At 46.7% G+C, this 20,479-nt stretch overlaps 1 protein-coding gene across 1 annotated transcript in view; it reads right to left on the bottom strand.

The window, feature by feature from the left end:
• Window positions 1-20,479, bottom strand: part of LOC104161761 (glutamate receptor ionotropic, kainate 4) — a 136,369-nt gene that overhangs the window by 59,856 nt on the left and 56,034 nt on the right. The window contains exons 2-5 of the mRNA XM_009700297.1: window positions 17,117-17,281; window positions 9,883-9,980; window positions 6,320-6,485; window positions 58-236 (exon numbers count right to left, since the gene is read on the bottom strand). Of these exons, the coding sequence (XP_009698599.1) occupies window positions 58-236; window positions 6,320-6,485; window positions 9,883-9,980; window positions 17,117-17,281 (608 nt within the window). The remainder of the gene's footprint in view (window positions 1-57; window positions 237-6,319; window positions 6,486-9,882; window positions 9,981-17,116; window positions 17,282-20,479) is intronic.

The raw sequence follows: 20,479 nt of genomic DNA on the forward strand, positions 1-20,479 counted from the left end.
TACCTCGTTCTGTGGAAGCAGCAGCATTTACAACTGTGACACTTAATAGACACTTACCTTCTGCAAAATGGTATGAGACATGGAAGCATTGGCATGTACAATGATGGTAGCTGTTTTGTCATCTCGAATCTCTTTTAGGAGAGGGGTAGGATCCCGGCTGTCATCTAGCATCCGGACTGAGAGAGTGTCCTTGGAAATGAGGAATTGCCGAAGCAACTTCTCTAGGTTTAAAAGGCCTTCAAATAAAAGGGAGAAAAAAACCCAGATACTCATAAATTTTATGCTTGGTTCAAAAAGCACTTCTCCCACAGCCCATAGTCATCCCTCATAGGAAGCAGTCCTGCAGTTCTGTGTCTATGTGCAGCAAAGGAAAGGATTTGGGGCTGCAGCGCAGACTCGCTGCTTGGGCCAGCAGGGAATGGGAAAAGATGAAGCTACTCCAGCTGTTCTCCAGACAAAAAGTGGCCCTAAAGGCTTCTTGGAAGAGACAATATTGCTGATACAAATTTGCCTAGGACTCCAGAGTCCAGACAAGTTCTCCATTATCTTCCTATATGCAGGATTGTTCTGGTTATTGCTGGTTGCTGGAGGATGATTCCTCCTCCTAAGCCTTTGCGTTACCAGCTCTCAAAGTAAATGCCCTGCAAGGCACAACCTGATACACTTTAGAGATCTTGGAGCACCCTGATGGGGAGCTGCTCTCTTCCAAGGGCATGCATCCCTGGGCATGGAAAGCTCTGCTGAGAGTCAGACAAAGCAGAGATCACTGCAAAAATAAAACATTAGGTCTACATAAAAAAAACTGTGACAAAAATCGGGAGTATGGTCCTCGCACAGCGCAGATTACTTGTGGACTGGGGATTCCTAGAGCAACACAGAAGCCAGTAATAAAACAAATCAACCAACGAGCATATTTGGCACTCTATGGAGGAAACAGAGAGTAAAGTAGGATAGTGTTTGTAGTCCAGTAGCTCCATCACTGGGAAAGGTCTCTGGAGACCCACCTTCCACGTCCATGTCAAAGCCCTCCTCCTGCTTTCTGCCTTGCCAACGCATTTCTGCCTCCCCTGTGCCCCCCGAGCGCCCCAGCACAGCACAGCCCTCCGTCTCCTCGGGCAGCATCTGGACACGATCTGCCACAGGAAAGAGCCAGGACTCTGGTTACCTTGGCACCCCCCACACAGTCTGCAGGACCGGGCTCTCCCTTCAGATGGGAGCTGAAGAAAAGTAGTAATAATTAGTGAGCACCCACATGGATGAGTCCCAACTTCCCTGGGCTTGTGCCCTATTGCCTTCAGCACTTCTGACGGAAGTTTCTTCCTGCAGCTAGGTCATTGCAAGGGCTCCTTCCAACACAGCTTCCTTGATGCCTAATAAGACATCAAAGCTTCTGCTGCAGCTTTTCTGAGTCAAGAAAGCATATTTGATAGAGTCTGTCTCTTCTATCCAGGTGCTGAATTTCATCAGGAAATAACCTCCTGTCAAGTTTGATTGACCAGAGGGACCACTAGATGTAATCATTAGCAAGACACAGACAGCTAGCATGGTCACACATCCCATCCCTACAGAAAGACAATCCAAAAAAGAAGGGGGAAAGCTGAACTGAAGGAAACTGAAAAGAACAGAACTATCAGCAGAATCACATCCCAGCTGGTGGAGGGGGAAAACCCATACTTAAGTCAGAGCTCTACTCTTAACCTAGCTGTACTTTTGACTGCATGAAACCACTCATTCACCAGAAGCTATGGGGCCGGGGAAGCAATAAAATGCGATGTGATTAGCGTTAGAGCTTGCTGCTTTCGAGGACTCCCAGCACTTCACAAGATAACAAAGCAGTGCATTAAAAGGGATATATGCAAGATGAAGAGCCTCTCGTTCACAGCGAGAGTTTTTCAGCACGCTAAGTTTGCACTGAGCTCTTTACAATGCATTTACCTCTTACCTTTTCTCTGAGTACACGCAGGAACTCAGCAAGGGACTACAAAAACCGTCGTAGCCAGGACTTCTCTGGATCACACCAGCTTCTTGTTCTTTCTCACTAGCCAGTGAATTCACTCTGTGTACAGGACACATGGACTAGACCTCATCTGAATACTTTTTTGTGTGCTAGCTGAAGTGAAGAGTCAATTTTACCTAAGCCCTCCATTTGATCCTTGTGAGGTTTATTTTCACATCTGCAAGTGACCAGACAGGTTGCTGCAAGTAACAGTCCTGAGAATACCAAGTTTACGTACAGCTCATCCCAGCAAAATCTGCTGCTGCAAAACTCAGGAAGATTTTAAGAGCACTTTACTAACTTTAAAAAAGTCTTGCAATAAAAAAAATAAAGAGACATGGGAGCTTACCCTTTTTTTCCACAATTATTTACATTTCATGGCATTTAACACTATACTCTGTAAGAAGTGGATGTTTAAGAGGAGGGGAGGCAGCCCGAGATGCAGCTCCCCAAGTACTCACTACCAAACCCGCACCCAACTGAAGTCAGTGGTGAGGGCTCAGCACACCTGGCCACTGATGCCAGGACCCACCACCCGCTGACTGCTGAAGTCCCCAGGACTATCACTGAACATCAAATACTTCTGCCCTTGGAGAGCATTCCCAGGCATACATCACGGTGAAGCAGGGGCTGGCAGCAGGGAGTGCTTGCCCTGCAGTCAGTACGGAGTGCTGCCAGAGATCGCAGCGCCGCAGCGCTCGGCTCCGGACAGACCTGAAGGAAAAGGCAAAGCTCCACTACTCTGCACACCAGTGTGCTGGTGGGAGAAGCCCAGATTTACACCATGACGTGACTTCCAAGGGGACAGAAATTCACGGAAAGGCGTGGGTGTCTGGAGGGAAATCTTCAGCCGTCCTCTTTGGAAATGCACGTTTTCTATTTAATTTCCTCCAGAAATAAAATTAGATCCTGTTCCTTAACACTGAAGGTTGTATATCTCACCTGTAAGTTAATCTTGCAAACTGGAGAGCATCTCTCTGCCAACTGCTACGGGTTTGTGATTCACATCAGACCCTCAAGCTTCCTCTTCATGTTTCTCTTTGCTGACTACATCTGCAGGACCTCTGCTGCCGCCTTCTCCTCCAGCCCACAGCTCATCGCGGCACGAGCCCAGGTAAGAGAGCTGCCCTGGCCTCTGTGGTGAGGAAGGCAGAGCCCAGCTGCTAAGTGTCTAAAGCACATCAGGCACAGAGAGGAGAAAGTGGGATCAGGGGTAAAAGGAAGCTTTTGATCTCCTCCTCTGGCTCGAGGAAAATATCATTTTCAGCACATTAGATCCTACCTGTAGCCTCATCAGGCCTCCTGCTTGCAGCTTCTCTTGCCGCGTGGAGGGAAGTCTCTATTATCTGAAGAGATTCCCCTTTGTTTGACGATGAGAGGATGTGAGATGCTGCTGCTGACATGAGCAAGGGCTTGTAGTCCCCTCCTGGCAACTTTGAAGTACTAAAGTGAGGACCACCGTGCACAGAGAGGCTGCATCAGGCATGCGCTGTTTGAACAGTCCTGTGAGGACCATAGGTACCCACTGAGGCAGGTCAGCGCTTTGAGCTGGCCGGTGGGAAGTCCTGGCCTTCCTTATTTTATTTTTCCTTTTCTCATGCAAACATTTGGAGCTGGCAGGAGTAGCCCACCCCCAGGCTCTCTGCAGATACGGCCTTGCCTCCAGAGTACCTGGCACACCTTACAGCCCACGGCCAGGGAATGCCCCTGGGAAGCAGGAAAGGCAGGACCTGGAGGCTTTCACGGGGTCCCACATCTCTGTTTATTGCTCTTGCCCGTGAGGCTACTGGAGAGGAGCCTATCTCCTTCTCTCCAAGCTCTGCTGACTAAAGCCCAGGGGACCAGCAGTTCGGTTAATGGTTGCAGTGGGTTTGTGCCTGTGCAATCCTTGACCCTGATGGCTGGGAAGAGAAATGGTGATTCCCATCATCCAGCCTTGCTCTTACACCCAACGACATTGCTTCAAATGTCTCTCTGTGGCCCTACGGTGTGCACAAGTTTTTCGACCTCAGTGTCCTGGTCTCCCTTCCTAAACACTGGGTGTTATTTCCTCCCCGCTGACAATCAGAGCTTACAGAGTATCTCCTATGAAGTCTACGCACCCCTGTATTTGTCTGCGGTTGCCTTTTTGGGTTAGGGTTTCTGTGGAATCATGCAAAGCCTTCCACATTAGGGCTTCAGAGCAATTCGCAAACTAGCTAATTATTCCACACCACAGAGAAACTGAGTCACATAAGATTATCCTATTCACCACTGCATTACACTTAGGCTGGCCTGCTTCATTGACTTTGAGGGTCATTTTCTGCTTCTGCCAGAAGAAATTACTGCCGGTCCCCAGAGGAAGGATGTGACTCCTTGCAGTGGCAGTATGAGCATGACGGGATAGGACCCAGGAGTCCCATCATACAGCCTTGTACTTAAACCAAAACAGCTATGACTTTCCCTCCTGGGATCTAAATAACAACATCCCTCAAACCAGCATTTCCTCACTGATGAGCAGACAGCTCATATGTTCCCCTTATTTGCCTCCAGGGAACCTTCTGAAAGCCCAAAGTGCCTTGAGTTAGTTGTTTAAGGATTGTGCTTAGGAGCACTGCTTGTCCTAAGGGAAAATGAGGGTATGTGCTCCTACATGAAGCTGGATTATGCATTTTCTGCACTCCGTTATAGCCAGAGCATGTTGTGCTTCAAGTCTAGCTTAGATAAGGTCCTTACTGAGCACAAAGAGCAAGATGTATGAATGTCACCCATCCCACTGCTTCCCTGGGTCTGGGAAGGACTTGGGTTGCACAGCACATCCTAAATATTGAGTTATCCAGGAATATCACAGTAAAATAAACTGGATTGATTCAATTAAAAGGGTGTTATTTTAATGCGAGCTATTTGGTTCCCAAGGTTTTGATCCAGTTAAATGAAGAATCATATTAATAACAGGCTGCATTCAATGGCAGGCACCTGCCCTGTTTCGGCACGTAACTGGGGAGAAGGGCAGGGGTGCACGGCGGTGTGCTGATGTGTACGTGTGCTCTGTGCCTGGCAGCAGCGTGAACACAGAGCTGTGAGAGTGCTACACAGCAGGTGAGAAAACCCAATTACATTTTCTTCCTTTTTTTATTTTTTCCCCCCTTTTTGCTTAAGGTTAAGGTTAGATGGTGAAAAATTCCAGCACTAGAAGTAATGTAGGAGATCATTTGCATGATTTTAGTTGCATAATTTTGGGTCAGCTCTTCTGCTGGGGTAAATCTGAGTAGGCTTACTGAAGGCAATTTATTGACTTACATCAGCTGAGGATGTGGCCTCCTCAGTGTGCATAAAGCAAAAAGAAAAGGCAAAGACACTCTTATGCCTTCTGTCCCTACGCAGGAGTCTGCTACAACACTGCATTACCTGCACAGCTGGTGGTGTGAAGTTTGCCCAGGGCTAGCTGAGAAGGATGCTGCCTTTCCTTTGTACCTGGTCCCACGGTCAGAAACTGCTAAGCTCTTGCCAGTATCCCCAGAGCTCTCAAGGGATCCATGTGCCCTTTTTAAGCCCCTCTTCTAGGCTTGTTTGTATGGTAAACTCCAGTGCTAAGGAATCTGGCTCCAGGACAATAAAAGCAAATTGGTGTGGCTACTACACACCAGCTACCTACCTACATGCTGATCTTAAAAAAAGCACAGGACACACTATACTCTCTCTAACCACTGTGATGCAGAGCCTGCTCCTGCCATGTTAGGAGAGTTATGCAGAGATGGATGTGGTCTTGCTGAGGTGAATGCTCCAGCATCCAGATGCACAATTACCAGCAGATGTATGGCTGCAGAGCCCAAGAGGGTGTGCAGTGTATTGACTATTAATCAAGTCCTGCTTTTAGGCCACAAACTGCACGTGGGTTTGGGAAAGACATATTTCAAAACGCTTTACTTGCCTAAAATAATCTCCAGAAACAAGACTAAGCCTTTTTTTTTTTATCATTTCAAAAACCCATCTGTGCAAGCAAAACACTCTTCAGATTGTCAAACAGAAGGCAGGCAAGTCTCTCCCCATCCCCTTTCCTCCTCTCACAAACACCACAAACACCTCCATGGGGCAACAGGGTGGAAAACCTGCCCCTCAGGTCTCCGCTGTTTTGGGCTTCTCTGACTGAGTGCCCACCTGCTGCCAACAGAAGAGACCCTGCCACCGCAACCAGACGAGACAAACACCCTGGGATGCAACAGCGAGGCAGCTCTCACGCTGTCTGTGGGACCTTCTCCAACAAGCACCAAGCACGCAGAAGGAGATAGAACAGAAGGCACTGGGAGCAGAGGGGCAGCCGAACCCAGCCTGGCAATGACTTACATTCAGCTTTGGCACAGATGAGGCAGGCAGTGGTGCAGTTAAAGAAATTCAGGATTCCTGCCACAGCCACGCTGATATCGGTGTTGCTGGGGTGGAGGTTGAGGGTGGTGAACCGCTGGAGCTGCAGCTTCAGGAACTCCTCTGGTGCCACTTTGAAATGAGGAACCTAAATGGGGAGGAGGGGAAAGAAAACATAATTAAAGAGGAAAAAGAAATAAAAACAAGTAAATATACCATAAAGGACCTTTGGTGTAAAATGCACAGCAGGCAGAAAGTGAAATATCCCAATAAAACTGCAGAAGCATCACCAGAGTGAAGAGAGGAGGGTGGGATTTGTGCAATAGCAGAGGAAAATAATTATTGCAGCAACAAGAAGCCGCGGGAAGGAGTGGATCAGGAAAAGTCTTGCTGAGCCACTCAGAGAAAGGCAACGGGGGCTGTGATTACAGCACAGGAAACCATTCTGGACGAGTTCAACCTAATTAGCTTGGGCACTAATTGTAGCTGGGCCCACACTTCATTTCGGGCTTGCTGCCTGGGTAAATATGGAGGATGCTTTGCAGGCAGGCAGGGGGTTACACAGCCCATGCTGGAGACCCCCAGACCTTTGCTGTGTGCTGGATGGATGAAGCGCTGCAAATCCACCTCTGCCTGCAGTACCGGCATGTTGTCAGGTAATTAGGAGAGATGAAGGGAAGAACAAGATGACCCTGCGCTGGCAGGGCTCAGGAGAGAGAGGAACAGATGCAGCAGCCAGAAGCTTTGGGCTTTTTTGATCAGCGGAGAGGTAACAGGTGGCCATAAGGCGGGCAAGCTCCAACAGGACTGTAACCACGAGTCCTAATAATGCTGCACTTGTCATTAATACAGCGGAGTGGGATGCCGTTTCCCAGGGAATTCGAGGAAGGGGGAGCAGGGAGGTTGCATGGGGGCACAGCCCGAGGGCTCCCTCTGAGGCAGCTCTGCTTCACACCTCACAGTTTCGTGGAGAGGGAACGGGTGGGCAGACAGATCAAGCTCAGACACCGGGGATTCAGCCAAATATGGAGAAGGAATATTGTTTTCCTTTTGCTGAGTGAATTATTTGGGAGAAACAGAAGACAGACAAAGGGAAACATCTGCTTCGGCTTCATTAGAGGAGTGTCAAGTCCTCTTTTCCTCCATTATTAGTCCTTCCGGAAGCTATCATCCTAAGCCTCCCGTCTCTCTCCTCTTGGGAAAGGCTATTAGTAGCTTCTGATGGCTGCTTTATTGACAGCATAAGCTGTTTGGTTAGCAATAGGAAAGTTAAAAGAGTAATAAGCTGCTATCTGCCTTGATTTCACTCTGCAGCCCTCATCCCGGGCTCTTTTAACAGGGAGAGAAGCAGACTGTAAGTGAAAGGCAAATTCCTTTAACCAGAGCAGACAGGGCAGCTCCGGTACAAGCGTGTTGATCACTCTTGGGAGCCAGATGGAGTCTGAGACTCGCAGCAACAACCGCTACCAGAGAAGAGAGAGATGCAGACAGAGCTGAAGGCAGCCACCACCATGGCAGCTCCTGCAAGTGCCCAGAGCTGATCATGGCCCTGGTTCAGACCTCACATTCAGTCCCCGAGCCCTTCTCTCCTTTCCAAGAGTTCTGCCCCAGTGCAACACCCCTGCCCAGACAGGAGGGAAGGAAATGTTTGGGCTAAAGGCACTAGAGGGGTAACGCAGGAGACACAGGTTCATCCCCCAGTTTTACCACAGCTGAATCGGGCCAGTCACTCCACCATCTGGTGCCTCAGTGGTAAAATGGGGACACTCTCCTTTACCTGATGGATGGCTGCAAGTACAATGGCTCTGGCTGGGTTGCTGTATCATGTTTAACACAGCAGCACCAACTGATGCTACTGAGATATAAATCACAGGGAGTTACTGCAGGTTTACATCACTAGGAGGGCAGCTGAGATCAAGCTTGAGAATCAAATACCTCAGCAGCACACTAACACTTACCTTTCATTCCTGAAAAAAAAATGAAGAGACTCAGATCAGAGACTCAGACTGAATATGAATTTCAGGGGAAAAACACTTGCAATCTGTTACCGCAGAGTTGCCTTTGCCTGGGATGGAGCACATGTCTGGGACATTTAACTGGAGAAAGCACTACAAAATGCTCTCAAGAGACCGATCCTTCTGTAGCCCAGAGCACTAGGTCTAAAAGATCTCTTCCACCTCTTCAAGACTTCTGATTCTCAGGGAACAAAGAATTTGTGAATGCAAGTTATTTACAGTGCTCAGTTCCAGGCATCCCCCCTCCTTGGAGGTTGGACTGCAGAGAGAGTCCACTAAATGGCTGAGAGATGTTATCTGGCTTTAAAGGGATAAACTATGAGAAGAGAACTCAATTGCTTTTCCCCGAGAGCAGAGCCAGATCAGGGTAAGATGGTTCAAGGCTTATAAAATATTAAATCAGGCACATAGTCTGGACACAGATAAAAAAGGTTTGCATTGATGGAACAGCAGCAAACAGAAAGGGTTGCAGCTTTCCAAGTATGTGTACAAAGTCACTTCACACCGAGAAACTTTGGCCAGGATGTGCGTTTGCCAGGGCAAGCTGAGGTTTTTGCAGCCCTCAGTCAGTAGGGACATGGTTCGCATCAGTGTTGCATGTGAAGGAAGCTGAAGTAAAAGGTGATACAGATGAAATCAAGGACAAAGTAGGCACAAAAGAGAGAGGAAATGGAAAAGGAAGAAGCTGCAAGAGTATGTGCGTTAGGAGAAGGGGCGATAAACCAAGCTGTCAACTCTGCTCATTAGAAGACATGGGGGAGCACAGGAAGGACAATAAAGCAGGTAAGATGACTACAGCAAGTCATCTTTGCCAAGGATGCCCTGGAGTACCATAGGCAGGTACCTCACTGCCCCTGTCTAATGGAGGTAACGTGCCCGCTCTGCCTTGCGGCTGGGACATGAGGACAGAATACACCAAGGATAATGAGGCACACGGACATCAGCTGTAGAGGGTTTGGGTAGCTGGGCGGAGAGGTGTGCGTACACAGAAACGATGACTGAGAAACAGAGCACCAGACTTGAATGAGAACTGCAAGGGGCAGACCCAGGCCGGGGAGAAGGCAGCGTAAGGCAGAGCTGGAAGCTGCAGCGAGCTGTGCGGCTGTGGCTGGGACTTGGCATAGATGCGAGAGTCTCAGATGAAACCCTTCAAGGCTGCAGAAAGCCCCTCCGCATGGGATCTGTGCAGAAGGCATTGCTGCTTGATATAGTGGTAAATTAGAAACCTAATCCCTATTTACAAAATCACCAGCAAAACGCTGTGGTCCCAGGGATTCTGGGCACCAGGCAGCAGCCAGCGGGAAGCTGTGATCAGAGCCCACCGAGAGCACCTTCGGTTTGAAGGGCAGAAGGCTGGGCAATGGGTCAGGATCTCTGCAGTGTCCCTTACCCACGGCGGGTGACTCCGCTCTCACCCCAGGCCTACCACAAAACACTGGGAGGAAGGAGCTGGGGCTCCTGCACTACCCTCCCAGCCCTGGGCAGCTGCCGGGCACAGACTTACTCCAACACAGAACTTTTCCCACTTACCTCTTTCTCCCCACAGATATTGCTGATAATAGAGCTCGAGGCTGGGCTTGAGGAAGGTCCCAGGACGCCTACCACTCCTTTTGGGAGAATCTGGCACACTGTGGGCACCAGAGAGAGGAAACATGCATTAGACTTCATCTTCAATTTCCAGCAGTCGTGCTTACAGTACCTGCTGCACCTTACTAAGGACATGGTATCATCTTCACACAACATACTCCCTGCCATTTATGTCCCCCCAAAATCCCTCTATTCCCTCTGAAGCACTGTTACTCTGCCAGTGACACCCTCCTCTGTCTTTCCTCAGCCTTTCTAAATCCAACCTGAACTCTCCCCAAAGCCTTGATATCCTCATCTCTGACTCAGAACTGGGGTCTCTCTCTTACAAATCCCTTTTTGGCCCCATCTGCAATTCTCCAAGAGAAAACACTAACTGAAGTTTATGGGAGATGCTAAACACAGTGGTGACCTAGCCTCAAAGCGTCATCTAGCAGCAAACAAACTTGTATGAATTTCTTCTCTCATTCTCTACAGAGCTCAGTGGTAATAATAAGCATCGTATTACTGTTTTTCATTTAGGTTTTTTTCTTGCAGTAGTTAATCTTCTGGCTCCATGCCACCAAGGTTAGCAGAACAATAAAAAGACCCTGACAAAATGAAGAAGTTAAATCTCTTCCCTCGAGCTCCCCGGGTTAAACTGCAACCTTTTGTCCTTTTAATTCACAGCACAAATTTAGCTGAATGGCACTCCAAGGACTACCCCAGCTGGTGTCACCTCCCCGCTGCCATCCCAATCAACCATGTCGCTCAGAAAGGCTCCTCCAGAGCAGCTTGCTCAGGCAAAACCTCGTGAACAGAAGGTAAGAGCCTCTCGCATCTGAATCTCTGGACTCCGAAAGGCTCATCTGAGCATGTGCTGGCCACAGCTTATTCTGAAATACCCGACCTGCCTCAGCATCACCACGCACTTGGCTCCTTTCTCCCCAGACAAAGCCCCATTTGCTCAACTGGCATCAAGTGACTATTTTCTGAAGAAAAAGGATACCACAGGGGAGAAAGGAGGCACCGCAACTACCTATCAGTTCTGGCAAGAGCAAGCTCACAGCATTTTCGTACATAAAAACTAAACCACTGTATCACAAAGCTGAGATTTTTTACGATAGTGCCTTCTTCACTACCAAATGGCTGGTCTGTTTCAGAGCACCATCCTCACTGCAGGTCCCTGGGCTTACATGTCAGACGAGCTTTTGTGATGGTTGTAAAAAGTTATCTAGATTCAGTGGCTGGGAAAAGGAGCTAGAAAAATTCAAACCAGAACATAGTTTTTGCAGTGAAGGGAACTCATCACCAAAACTGTTGTACTGCAGGTCAGAGCAGGTTTTCTATCAACTTCAAGTCTTTAAATCAAGATTGGGCATGAAATGAGAGCCTATACTGCACGTGGGGGTTTTTTAGAACAGCGAGCTATGGGGCTGAGCATAGCGTTCAGCAAGTGAACCACTACCGTCCGTTTTCTGCAGAAGGTAAGATCGTCTAATCAAGGTGATCATCTCTGGCCTTAGACCTCATAAGTCTCCGTAGCCTTATGACTGGAATACAACGCCAAAAGCTGAGGACTTAGTTTGTCACTTCGGAGAATTGGTTTTACTTCTCTCCAAGTGCTACTTGAAGGAAAAACTCCATACACTACTAGGTCCCCATACATACTGATTGTTCTGACTTCTCACAGAAAGTGTCAATGATATGCAAACATCTTCTCTTCGGTTTTCCTTCCTTCCATGCTCTCTCTCAACCTCCACCTTCTCAATCTGCTACAGAACGAGTGATATTTTTCTGCAGCATCTTCAAAGGAATCCAGTACTTGCTTCTCCTCTGTGCTTAAAAATTTACAGGCACTTACACCTCTTCAGAAGATCCTTTTAAGTAAGAGCACCAGCAATTTGAAAACCCTGCATGCTATCTCAGCGGCACTCATCAGTCCCTCTCAGCTACAACAGACCCTTTGGGTGCTCTGCAATTCAGCTTCTAGGAGGAAGGAGCTGCTCCAAGTCCTCTTTATCCACAGGTCATTAGGGCGAAAGTCCTGGGGGGAACTTTGTTGTGCATGCAGGGGAAAGTTTGGGGAGGCTTTACTTCTCATCTCTGGCATCAAGAACAAAAAGTGGATTAAGTAGTCATAGCAACAGAGTTGCAACAACTGTCAGAAGAAAAAGACCTGGCTTATCACTCCAAGGGTGAAACATCCAGGAAAATTAAGGAAAATGAATGGAAACAGAGTGGCGGTGCCTGAGGCAAAGGCTTTGACCACGTTTGGAAAGCTGCTCTTGTAATCCAAACACATTTCCTATTTCAGAACATTACCTGATGTTGTTAGTCTCCACAGGGAGAAAAGGCTCAAACCATGCTACCCATCATGGGCAGTGGGGATTCAGACAAGCACTTGCAGGGATGTAGAAGTGTCAGCCCCGTACCAAAAATTCATCCCTGATAACCGCATGGAGTATAACCACAGATACTGGCGTAGTCCCTGCCACTCAGGTCTCTTCATATTTCAACATATGGGCACCATGTAAGCTATATGCGGTGCAGGACATCTTTTTGATTGCTGTAGACCCAGATACCTCTGCCCAAGATCATGTCCAATTTTTGGTTTTTTTTATAATTCAGGACCTCAAGAGATACTGGACATTAAAGTGACATTACATTAAAATCCTCTTTATCGTGAGATGGAACGTGGGTTCTACTGATCATCTGTGATCTGAAGGTCTGAGATATCCCAAACCTCCTACTCCAGACATTTTTACGGACTACCTGCATTCAGCTGTTTTAAGTTAACATCCTTAAGGACAGTTGGACAGAAAAACAAGAAACAGGCTTAGCAAATAAATTTCTTAACAACACTCTTAACACACCTAAGTCTTTGAAAACAAAACATCCTAGGGTATACCCTTCACTGGTTTAGGCAGGACAGGATCCCTCCTGCCATCACTCGGGGGCATCTCCTTGGAGACATGAACTTCTGAATGCTGCCTTTCTACTTGTATGTGGACCTCTCTGCCTCTGCTGTTTGCGCAGCTCAGATGTCCTGTTACCGTAACTCTGTCTGCAGAGGTACGGGCTTTGCCCAGAAGCAGGAGTGGAGTCAGTCTCTCCCGTCCCCCTCCCTCGGAGCTAGGAGATGGCCCTCACGCAAGCTCAGGTGTGCATTCAACGGGCAATGCAAAACAGTGACCCTCCTTTCATACTAGCAGGTCTGTCCTGCCATATAAGCAAGAAAGTTCCCACAAGTATATTTGGGAACTAAGTACAGGTCTGGACACTCAGGAAACAGCAAGGTATGTTTTAAAGGAAGATGGAAATATATACTTATCATTTGAACACAAAGAAGCACAACAACAAATGAGTAGCTCTTACATTATATATGTATGTACATCCACCTAGTCATGGTCAGATAGCACCTTTCACCTCCTGGGATCTCAGGGCACTTGGCAAGCACGTCCATGAACTCTCCCCGTTCAAAGCCTGGCTGAACACTCTGGTGAGAGCATCCACCCACGGTGCAGAACACAGCATCTCTTTCACTGCATACAGACACCTGATACAAGGGTTTCAAATAACATGCAAAGAAGATTCCTGCCTCTAATTGAAAATAAATGAGCAAGGAAGGTAGGCAATTACCTCAACATTTCCATGATTGCAAAACGTATCAGATCTTGAATGACAGGGACTGGTCAGGACGGGATTCTTATACAGAAAACACCAAGTGCACAAACAGACGGTGTTACAGAGGGTGCATCCTGCACCATGGCTCCAAGACTGCTCCCTGCAGCATCTTTATGCTTCTTAACAGGAACCCGCAACCAGAGCAGGTTTAAATGTGAAATCCAACAGGATCACAAAAATGATGGGACAGTTAATAGCACATTTGAGTCAATGTCACTGAAAGGATGTATTGGGCACTTTGAAATTTTGGTGTGAAGAAATAAAAATTAAAAATTCTCCAGTTGCTCGCTCATTCTGACTACTGACCTGCCCTGAGATGTTTGGATTAGCAACAAAAAGGTGCTTAAAAGACTGATGAGACAACAGGGGACAGGGTGACAACCAGAAAATCTGTCCCTCCCTGGACATCAAAAGGAATAAGGTGTTTTAGATAAAGACATGATTAAACAAGTCATTTTGGATCTCCATAAAAGGAGTTGAAACATCAAACACAAAGAGAGAACAGGCTTTACTTATAACAGCAAAAAAAGCTCTATCCATAACCTTTCACTGCAAACTCATTTCAAAACAGGACTTCACAGATGTCGCATACAGGAACAGTCAATGTTTGTCTTCATTCATATATAAAGCTGAAATAGCAAACCATGCATGAATGTGATTAAGACTGACTCATATTTTACCTGCTATAGCAATTGTGATTTTGTGGCCCCCTAACAGTAAGATGCCCAAGTCAGTCAGGAGGAAAAAAAAAAGAAAAATAGCTCAACATTAAAATAAAAACTAACTCTCAAAAATCCTTTCTTCGCTTGAAGCACTAATGGTATGTGGAATATCACTGATGGGGTATAATCACAGCATTCCTGGATCAGTCGGCTAAGCATGCTAGCTGTGATATTTAAGAGTGATTCAAAGGGTGTGAAATTTGAGAACAGTATTAAACAGATGTATAGCAGCTTTGCAGTCATAGGTTAAAGCATCTAAACTGCTTTTATTAATATTACGTGTGACAACAAATATCAGTGCTGTATTAAAGCTGAGAAGTCAGACATTTGAAAGCCATGAAAGCCTTGAAATCTAAGTTAAAGGATCTGATTCTCCTCTGCTACCAGTATAAATCAACAATAACTTCAGTGACATTAATAGCAGAGCCATGCAGAATCCAGATTTTTCCTTTTGTAAGAAATGCTTCAAGACATTTTTCCCTCTGAAGAAAAGGCAAATAACATATTGCAAAAATACGTGAATATTCACTTCACCAAAATCAAATCAGTTTGCTCTGATTTCTACTTTTTACATTCTATAAGTCAAAGTACAGAAAACAAAGAAAATCCCCCTGAGGTGAAAATTTAAAATGGAAGATTGCCTCTTCATCACTTATCCCATTTCTACGTTCTCCCCAAACACCACATTTGCTGAAATCAACAATTCCTTGCATAATACTTAATTCTCAGCAAATTAGTATCCTTCTGCTTGAAAATGTTCCAACAGAAAAATTTCTGAGCAGTGTTACAGGGGTGCAAGTGAGAAAGAAATCCCGCTCACGATCTTTACCGCAGCTCTGGGGTCACTTGGCAATCGAGCCTGTTTCCCGAGAAAAGTTAAACAACAGAAACACTACTACATGCAGAAAATTTATGAGAAAGGAAAACGAATGGAACTAAAAATGCTACTGGTCCTTTTGAAGACACAGAAGGCTCAGGCAAGTAAGCAATTTTCTCATTTCCTAGGAGGCTCACTGGGAGATTGGGATACTTTCAGGGGCAAACTGGGAAAGTACTTGGAAACCCAGGCAGTCCCCATCCCTTCTGCATGGCCTGGCCAGCGAGACTGGATTTGCCCTATTGCTGTGGCAAATGAGGGTAAAGCAGGATGTGCACAATCCTCAACAGCTGGGAAAGACCAAGAAAAAGTTAAAAGAGATGAGGGATCCAAAAAGGTGGAGAACTGCTGTTTTAAACAGTCCCTGTGATGATGCACGTGATGATCTTAATCTAGACTGTCTCGGGAGTGACAGGCTCTATAAATAGACATACAGGTACTTGCTGAAATGCACTTTATTAACTGAACGCTTCTATAAATAATGCAAACGCTAATTCAGGAAATGAAGGAGCAATCTGCTGATCTCGCAGGCCTATTGAGCCCATTCTGCCAGTTACCCAGAGACCTGATCCTGAGCAGTGCTGTGTACGCAGCTCCACGGGGCCTCCCAGGCACAGGGATGGATGCTCAGTGCTGCGCAGAACAAACACCAAGGCTGTGTGAAAAAACAGCCTGCTCTAGACCACAACATACTACCACACCTTTTAGGGATCCTCTGCAGATTATACAGGCTTGGAACAGAGAACCATTGGGAAACGAGTCCAAAATCCCTGCTATTTAGAATTATTTCTCCAGCTATTTCAAGCCAACTTATAATACAAAATTATAGTCCTCCCTTGAACTCTAAAGGTCATCTTAAAAATTATTCTAAAGGGAAGGCATCCTATTCCAAAGAATTTTCCCTCTTACAGGAAGAAACTATTATAGATCTTTCTGGTTTCTTTCACTCGGGCTCCTGAGAGGTCTGTGGGACACTGACCATCAATTTCTTTTTTTATTCATCAGCGTGGAGCTGACATGTTGAGCATCTTGAGGAACAACTATAGTAGAGACCTGTTTGTATTAAGGGACTTTAAAGCAACATGGGAAGTATACTGCTCTTTGAAAATTAGCTCTTTTTAATCCACATGATATTAAACATCACTTGAAAACTTCACTTTGTGTAAATAAATCCACTGCCAATCTAAAGAACTGGAAGAGGTATCATGTTTGCTGACACACAGCATTCCATGGGGTTTTAAAAATAACTTAATTGCACTGAACTTGCCCAGATTCTCTTATTTGTACACCATTAAGTACTTTACAAAGGAGCATCACCTCCTGCATCATTACCTCTGTTTACTGACACACAGATTAAAGAAAATAATTTGTCCCAAGCCGCTGAACTGAATGGTGGCAAAGCTTACTGGGGACTCAGATCCTCTCGGTCCATGCCAGGGCTCACCTCACACCACCATGCCAAACCCTCAAACGAAAACTGGTCTCAGCACCCACCCTCCGAGTCTAACCTCTCCTTGTGTGCCACTGTGCTCCCACAGTGGATGCACCCATGCAGGGCCAATCCTTCCAAACGGCCGGCTGGCGCTGAACACAGCGCGAGTGCTGCTAAAGGTCCCATGCACATCCCGAGGGGACGCTGCGCCTGCATCCAGATTGAACCAAACCCCTGTACCGAACCTGACTGCGCTCAGGCAGCCAGGGTGGGCCTGAGGCTTTGCAGAGACCCACTTTCATGCTAGCATGTGTTGGTCTTTCAAATGCCGATAGAGGAACAGACAGGTGCTTTTTACCTTGTGTACCCTGCCTTGACTACCACACAATTACTCTCTGCAGCAAGTGCAGTGTGCCAGACACCTCCTCCAAGCCAGCAGAGAGAAGAACTGGGGAAGGACCAGCTACATGGAGGGGTACTTACTGGTTTCTGCCGTCTCATACTCGCTGTCTCGCAGGAGCTCAAAAATGTCCACCTCCACTTTGGCTTTCCCCACCCGCTCAGGTGCGCGGTTGATGCGGTTCTTGGCCAGGGTGATGGAGAGCCTCTCCCCTCTGCTGCACTCCATGGGGTCATCCAGGATGGCAGCTGTGGGAGTAAAGATGTTGGTAGCGGTTAGGCTTGGCAGGGACCCAGCTCAGCTCCGTGCACCTCCCCGTTCACCCTGTTCCCAGCACCCCTTCAGGATCTCCGCTGCCATGCAAGCAGCCACCGTGTTGGCACTTCTGCTCCCGCCACTGTTATTGTTAGTGCATCCTCCCTCCCATGCGCGGCCTTTCCTGCCGCTTCGCCCACCTCCCAGGTCCTGCCAGACATGTGGGCGGTAAAATCTCTGCAGCAGCCTCTGCGTTACCTGTCGGTGAGCTGCAGCATGATGTGGCTGCCTACACTGCTGGGGTCCTGGCGGTGCCCAGCACCCACTGCAGCGTGAGCATCCGCCTGCTCACCCTGGGTGCACCTAAAGAGGGACATCCAGCTGCGCAGCCCCAAGCAGCCCGGAACTGGGCACTGCCTCCCATCCCAAAAGATGAAAAACGTCCCCAGATAGCTCAGTTCGTTCATTTGAGAAAGTGTTGGTATGGTGCTGATAGCTGGAATATTTCAGGAAGCACGTGGGCAGCCGTGGGTGGGAAGGGACAAATATTTTTCAAACAGAAAGCACTTGACTTTTGAACTCAGCTCCTGGGCCTACCCACTCAAATCTGTGTTAGGCAGAGGGAGATATTGTGGGGTATTATTTTTATTTTTTTGATGGAAAGCAAAAAGAAATTGGAGTCGAGCATTAATCACAGCATTTCATTATGAGCTGGCACAACTTCTGCACCCCAGTGGGTTTATGCTTGCTAACAGGAGGTCTCCTCCCAGAATGTAGCTATTCAGTTGTACCCGGGGAAGGCCAGTCCCTGTTTTTGTTGTGTATATTAGAAAGGCACCAATGCTTATCTTCCCTTCCCAAAAATCACTCCAAAGGGAGCAACGCCATTCAGAACTGCTCAGGTGTAGACAGTCGCAGCTGAGTGCTGAATCAGGCCCCACACCGTGTAGGTTAGCAAAGAAGGGATTAGTGGGGCACTGCTGGTTTGTGTGTCAGGGAAATAGGGAGCTAACTACAGCAGCTAGGTGCCTTGTTGAAGCTTTGAAATGTGTCATTGTGCTGCAGCAGGTTTTGGTTTTTTTAGATAGAGAAAACCAGAGTGAAACACATAAATCAGCTGGCAGCTGAAGTAAAGCACATTGGCTATAAATGGGAGGCATCCTGCCTCCCTAAGAGCAAGGGCTAGGAGCAGAGGTCAAGGATACATACATTTTTAAGACATAGTTAACTGGTACCACTGTTAAGAGAAGCACAGTGATGCTGTGCTGTAGGTGGGACTGCGAACATGTTCCTCCAAGGGCTGGTTTGTGCCTTGAAGGTCCTCATTCCTCCCCCAGTGCACGGGCTCCGATCACCCTTCATTGCCACCAACACATGGAGCCTCCGACGCAGCCCAGCCCAATGAAGAAACCTGTCTCTGGTTCAGGCTCCTTTTACTTTGGGTTTTCTACCCCTGAGACTTGCTTTGAACCAACTCCAAAACTCAAAGCGTAGCCCAATTTCAACAACCAACTTTGCATTGCATTTCAGGGCTCTTCTCTCAGCCTGGCTATGCTCATCCCAGTGCGATCTCTTCTCTCATGACAAAACTGCAGAGCATCTCTGCTTCCCAGTCCTGCCCTAACCCCAGCTGTGGAAGGTAACTAGATACCAAATCCACTGGTGAAGCAAAGGTGGCCCACGCTAGCCCAATTTACTTTGTATCCTGATGATACCCACTCGAGACCTTCTCTTCCTACATTTTCCCAGTTTTATGGGAGCTAAACTGAACTAAGTACTGATAAAGAAACACACAGCAATACTTCTTGTACAATATGCACAGATGTCTTGGCGAACATTCCCAGTCCTTCAGGCGACACCATCTCCTCTGCTCCGCTAACACACAAGCACCATCATTATCTGCAAAGCTAGAGCAGTTAATCTTAATCTCATTATGCAAGAAAAAAGGTTGTGCTTTCCTCTAAGGCCAGGAGCATGGATCACTGTTTTTTTAAGACATTGATATGGCTGGTGACTGCTTTTAATTACAAAGAAGCTAGGAGACTAAAGTGCCCCACAAGAAGCAGCTTGCTCGACTCCCCACTTCTCTAGGAAACCACCAGCAGCAGACAGAGAAGAAAGTCCTCATACACAAAACCGTCTGATGTGTGTAAACGCTTCCCCATGGCCCTGTTTCCAAGAAATGGTAAAGCAATGTAATGAACCTCATAAACATCACAAAATGCTGTTTATGTTCCAGGTGCTGACACAGCAAAATTAAAGATGGGGGGGGGGTGCACATCAGAATTTAGATTCATTATTTTCTAATTTAAAGCTTAAAAAAAAAAATCACTGAATTGGACAATGTTTTCAAATATATTCTTTAATTTTCAGTTTTCAAACAAAAGTCACTTCCACTAATGTATAGTTAAACACATTTTAAAAATAAAAGAGCCAAAACCAAAGCATTTCAAATAATTTCCTCAGGCCACCTAGGCACAAATGTTTACACAAAGATTTTTTGTCTCTATTCAGGATGGGATTTTCCATTCTTATTTTTGGAAATCTTGAAAACTTCCCTACAGCTGAGGGAAAAAACTGAAACAAACCAACAAACAAACAAAAAAACCCCAAACCACCCAACAACAAACCATTTTCCCTACTCGGCCCTGACTGAATTTGAACTTTGCAGCCCACCTTGGCAGCAAGTACATGAGGAAGGGGAAAGTGCTCTCAGCAAGTGGCAGGGCTTGGAAAAGAAAGGAAGAGAGCTGGAGAGCCTGAATCCCAGGATGGAGGTGACAGTGGCACTCCTAGAGCCCAGCCGTTAATCAAACTACATTACCGCTTCCTACCTCCCTGAGGGGCTTGTGATAGAAAACCAGCAAAATTTGTTCACTTGCATTTTGGGAGACTAGTTAGTTTCACCAAATATTAAACCAGCCCCCAGAACAGACTAGGTAATGAGGCTGAACTAATCTTTATTTATTAAAGCTACCGGATGAAAAAGGTCATTTAATGTTTAATAAAAGGTTGGTTTTAAAACTTCATGTCTTGGGACACAGTGCCAAAGCTCATCTAATAGCGGCATCATTAAGTATGAACGAAAATCTTTATAGAAATTCCCTTTCATCTAGTCCTGTCTATTAAATATGGGAAGATGCATCAAGTAAATCTTTAATCCTGAAAACTTACAGCAAAGTCTTTGAACT

This window comes from Cariama cristata, unplaced genomic scaffold (genome assembly GCF_000690535.1).
Source record: "Cariama cristata isolate BGI_N322 unplaced genomic scaffold, ASM69053v1 scaffold3945, whole genome shotgun sequence".
NCBI lineage: Eukaryota > Metazoa > Chordata > Aves > Cariamiformes > Cariamidae > Cariama > Cariama cristata.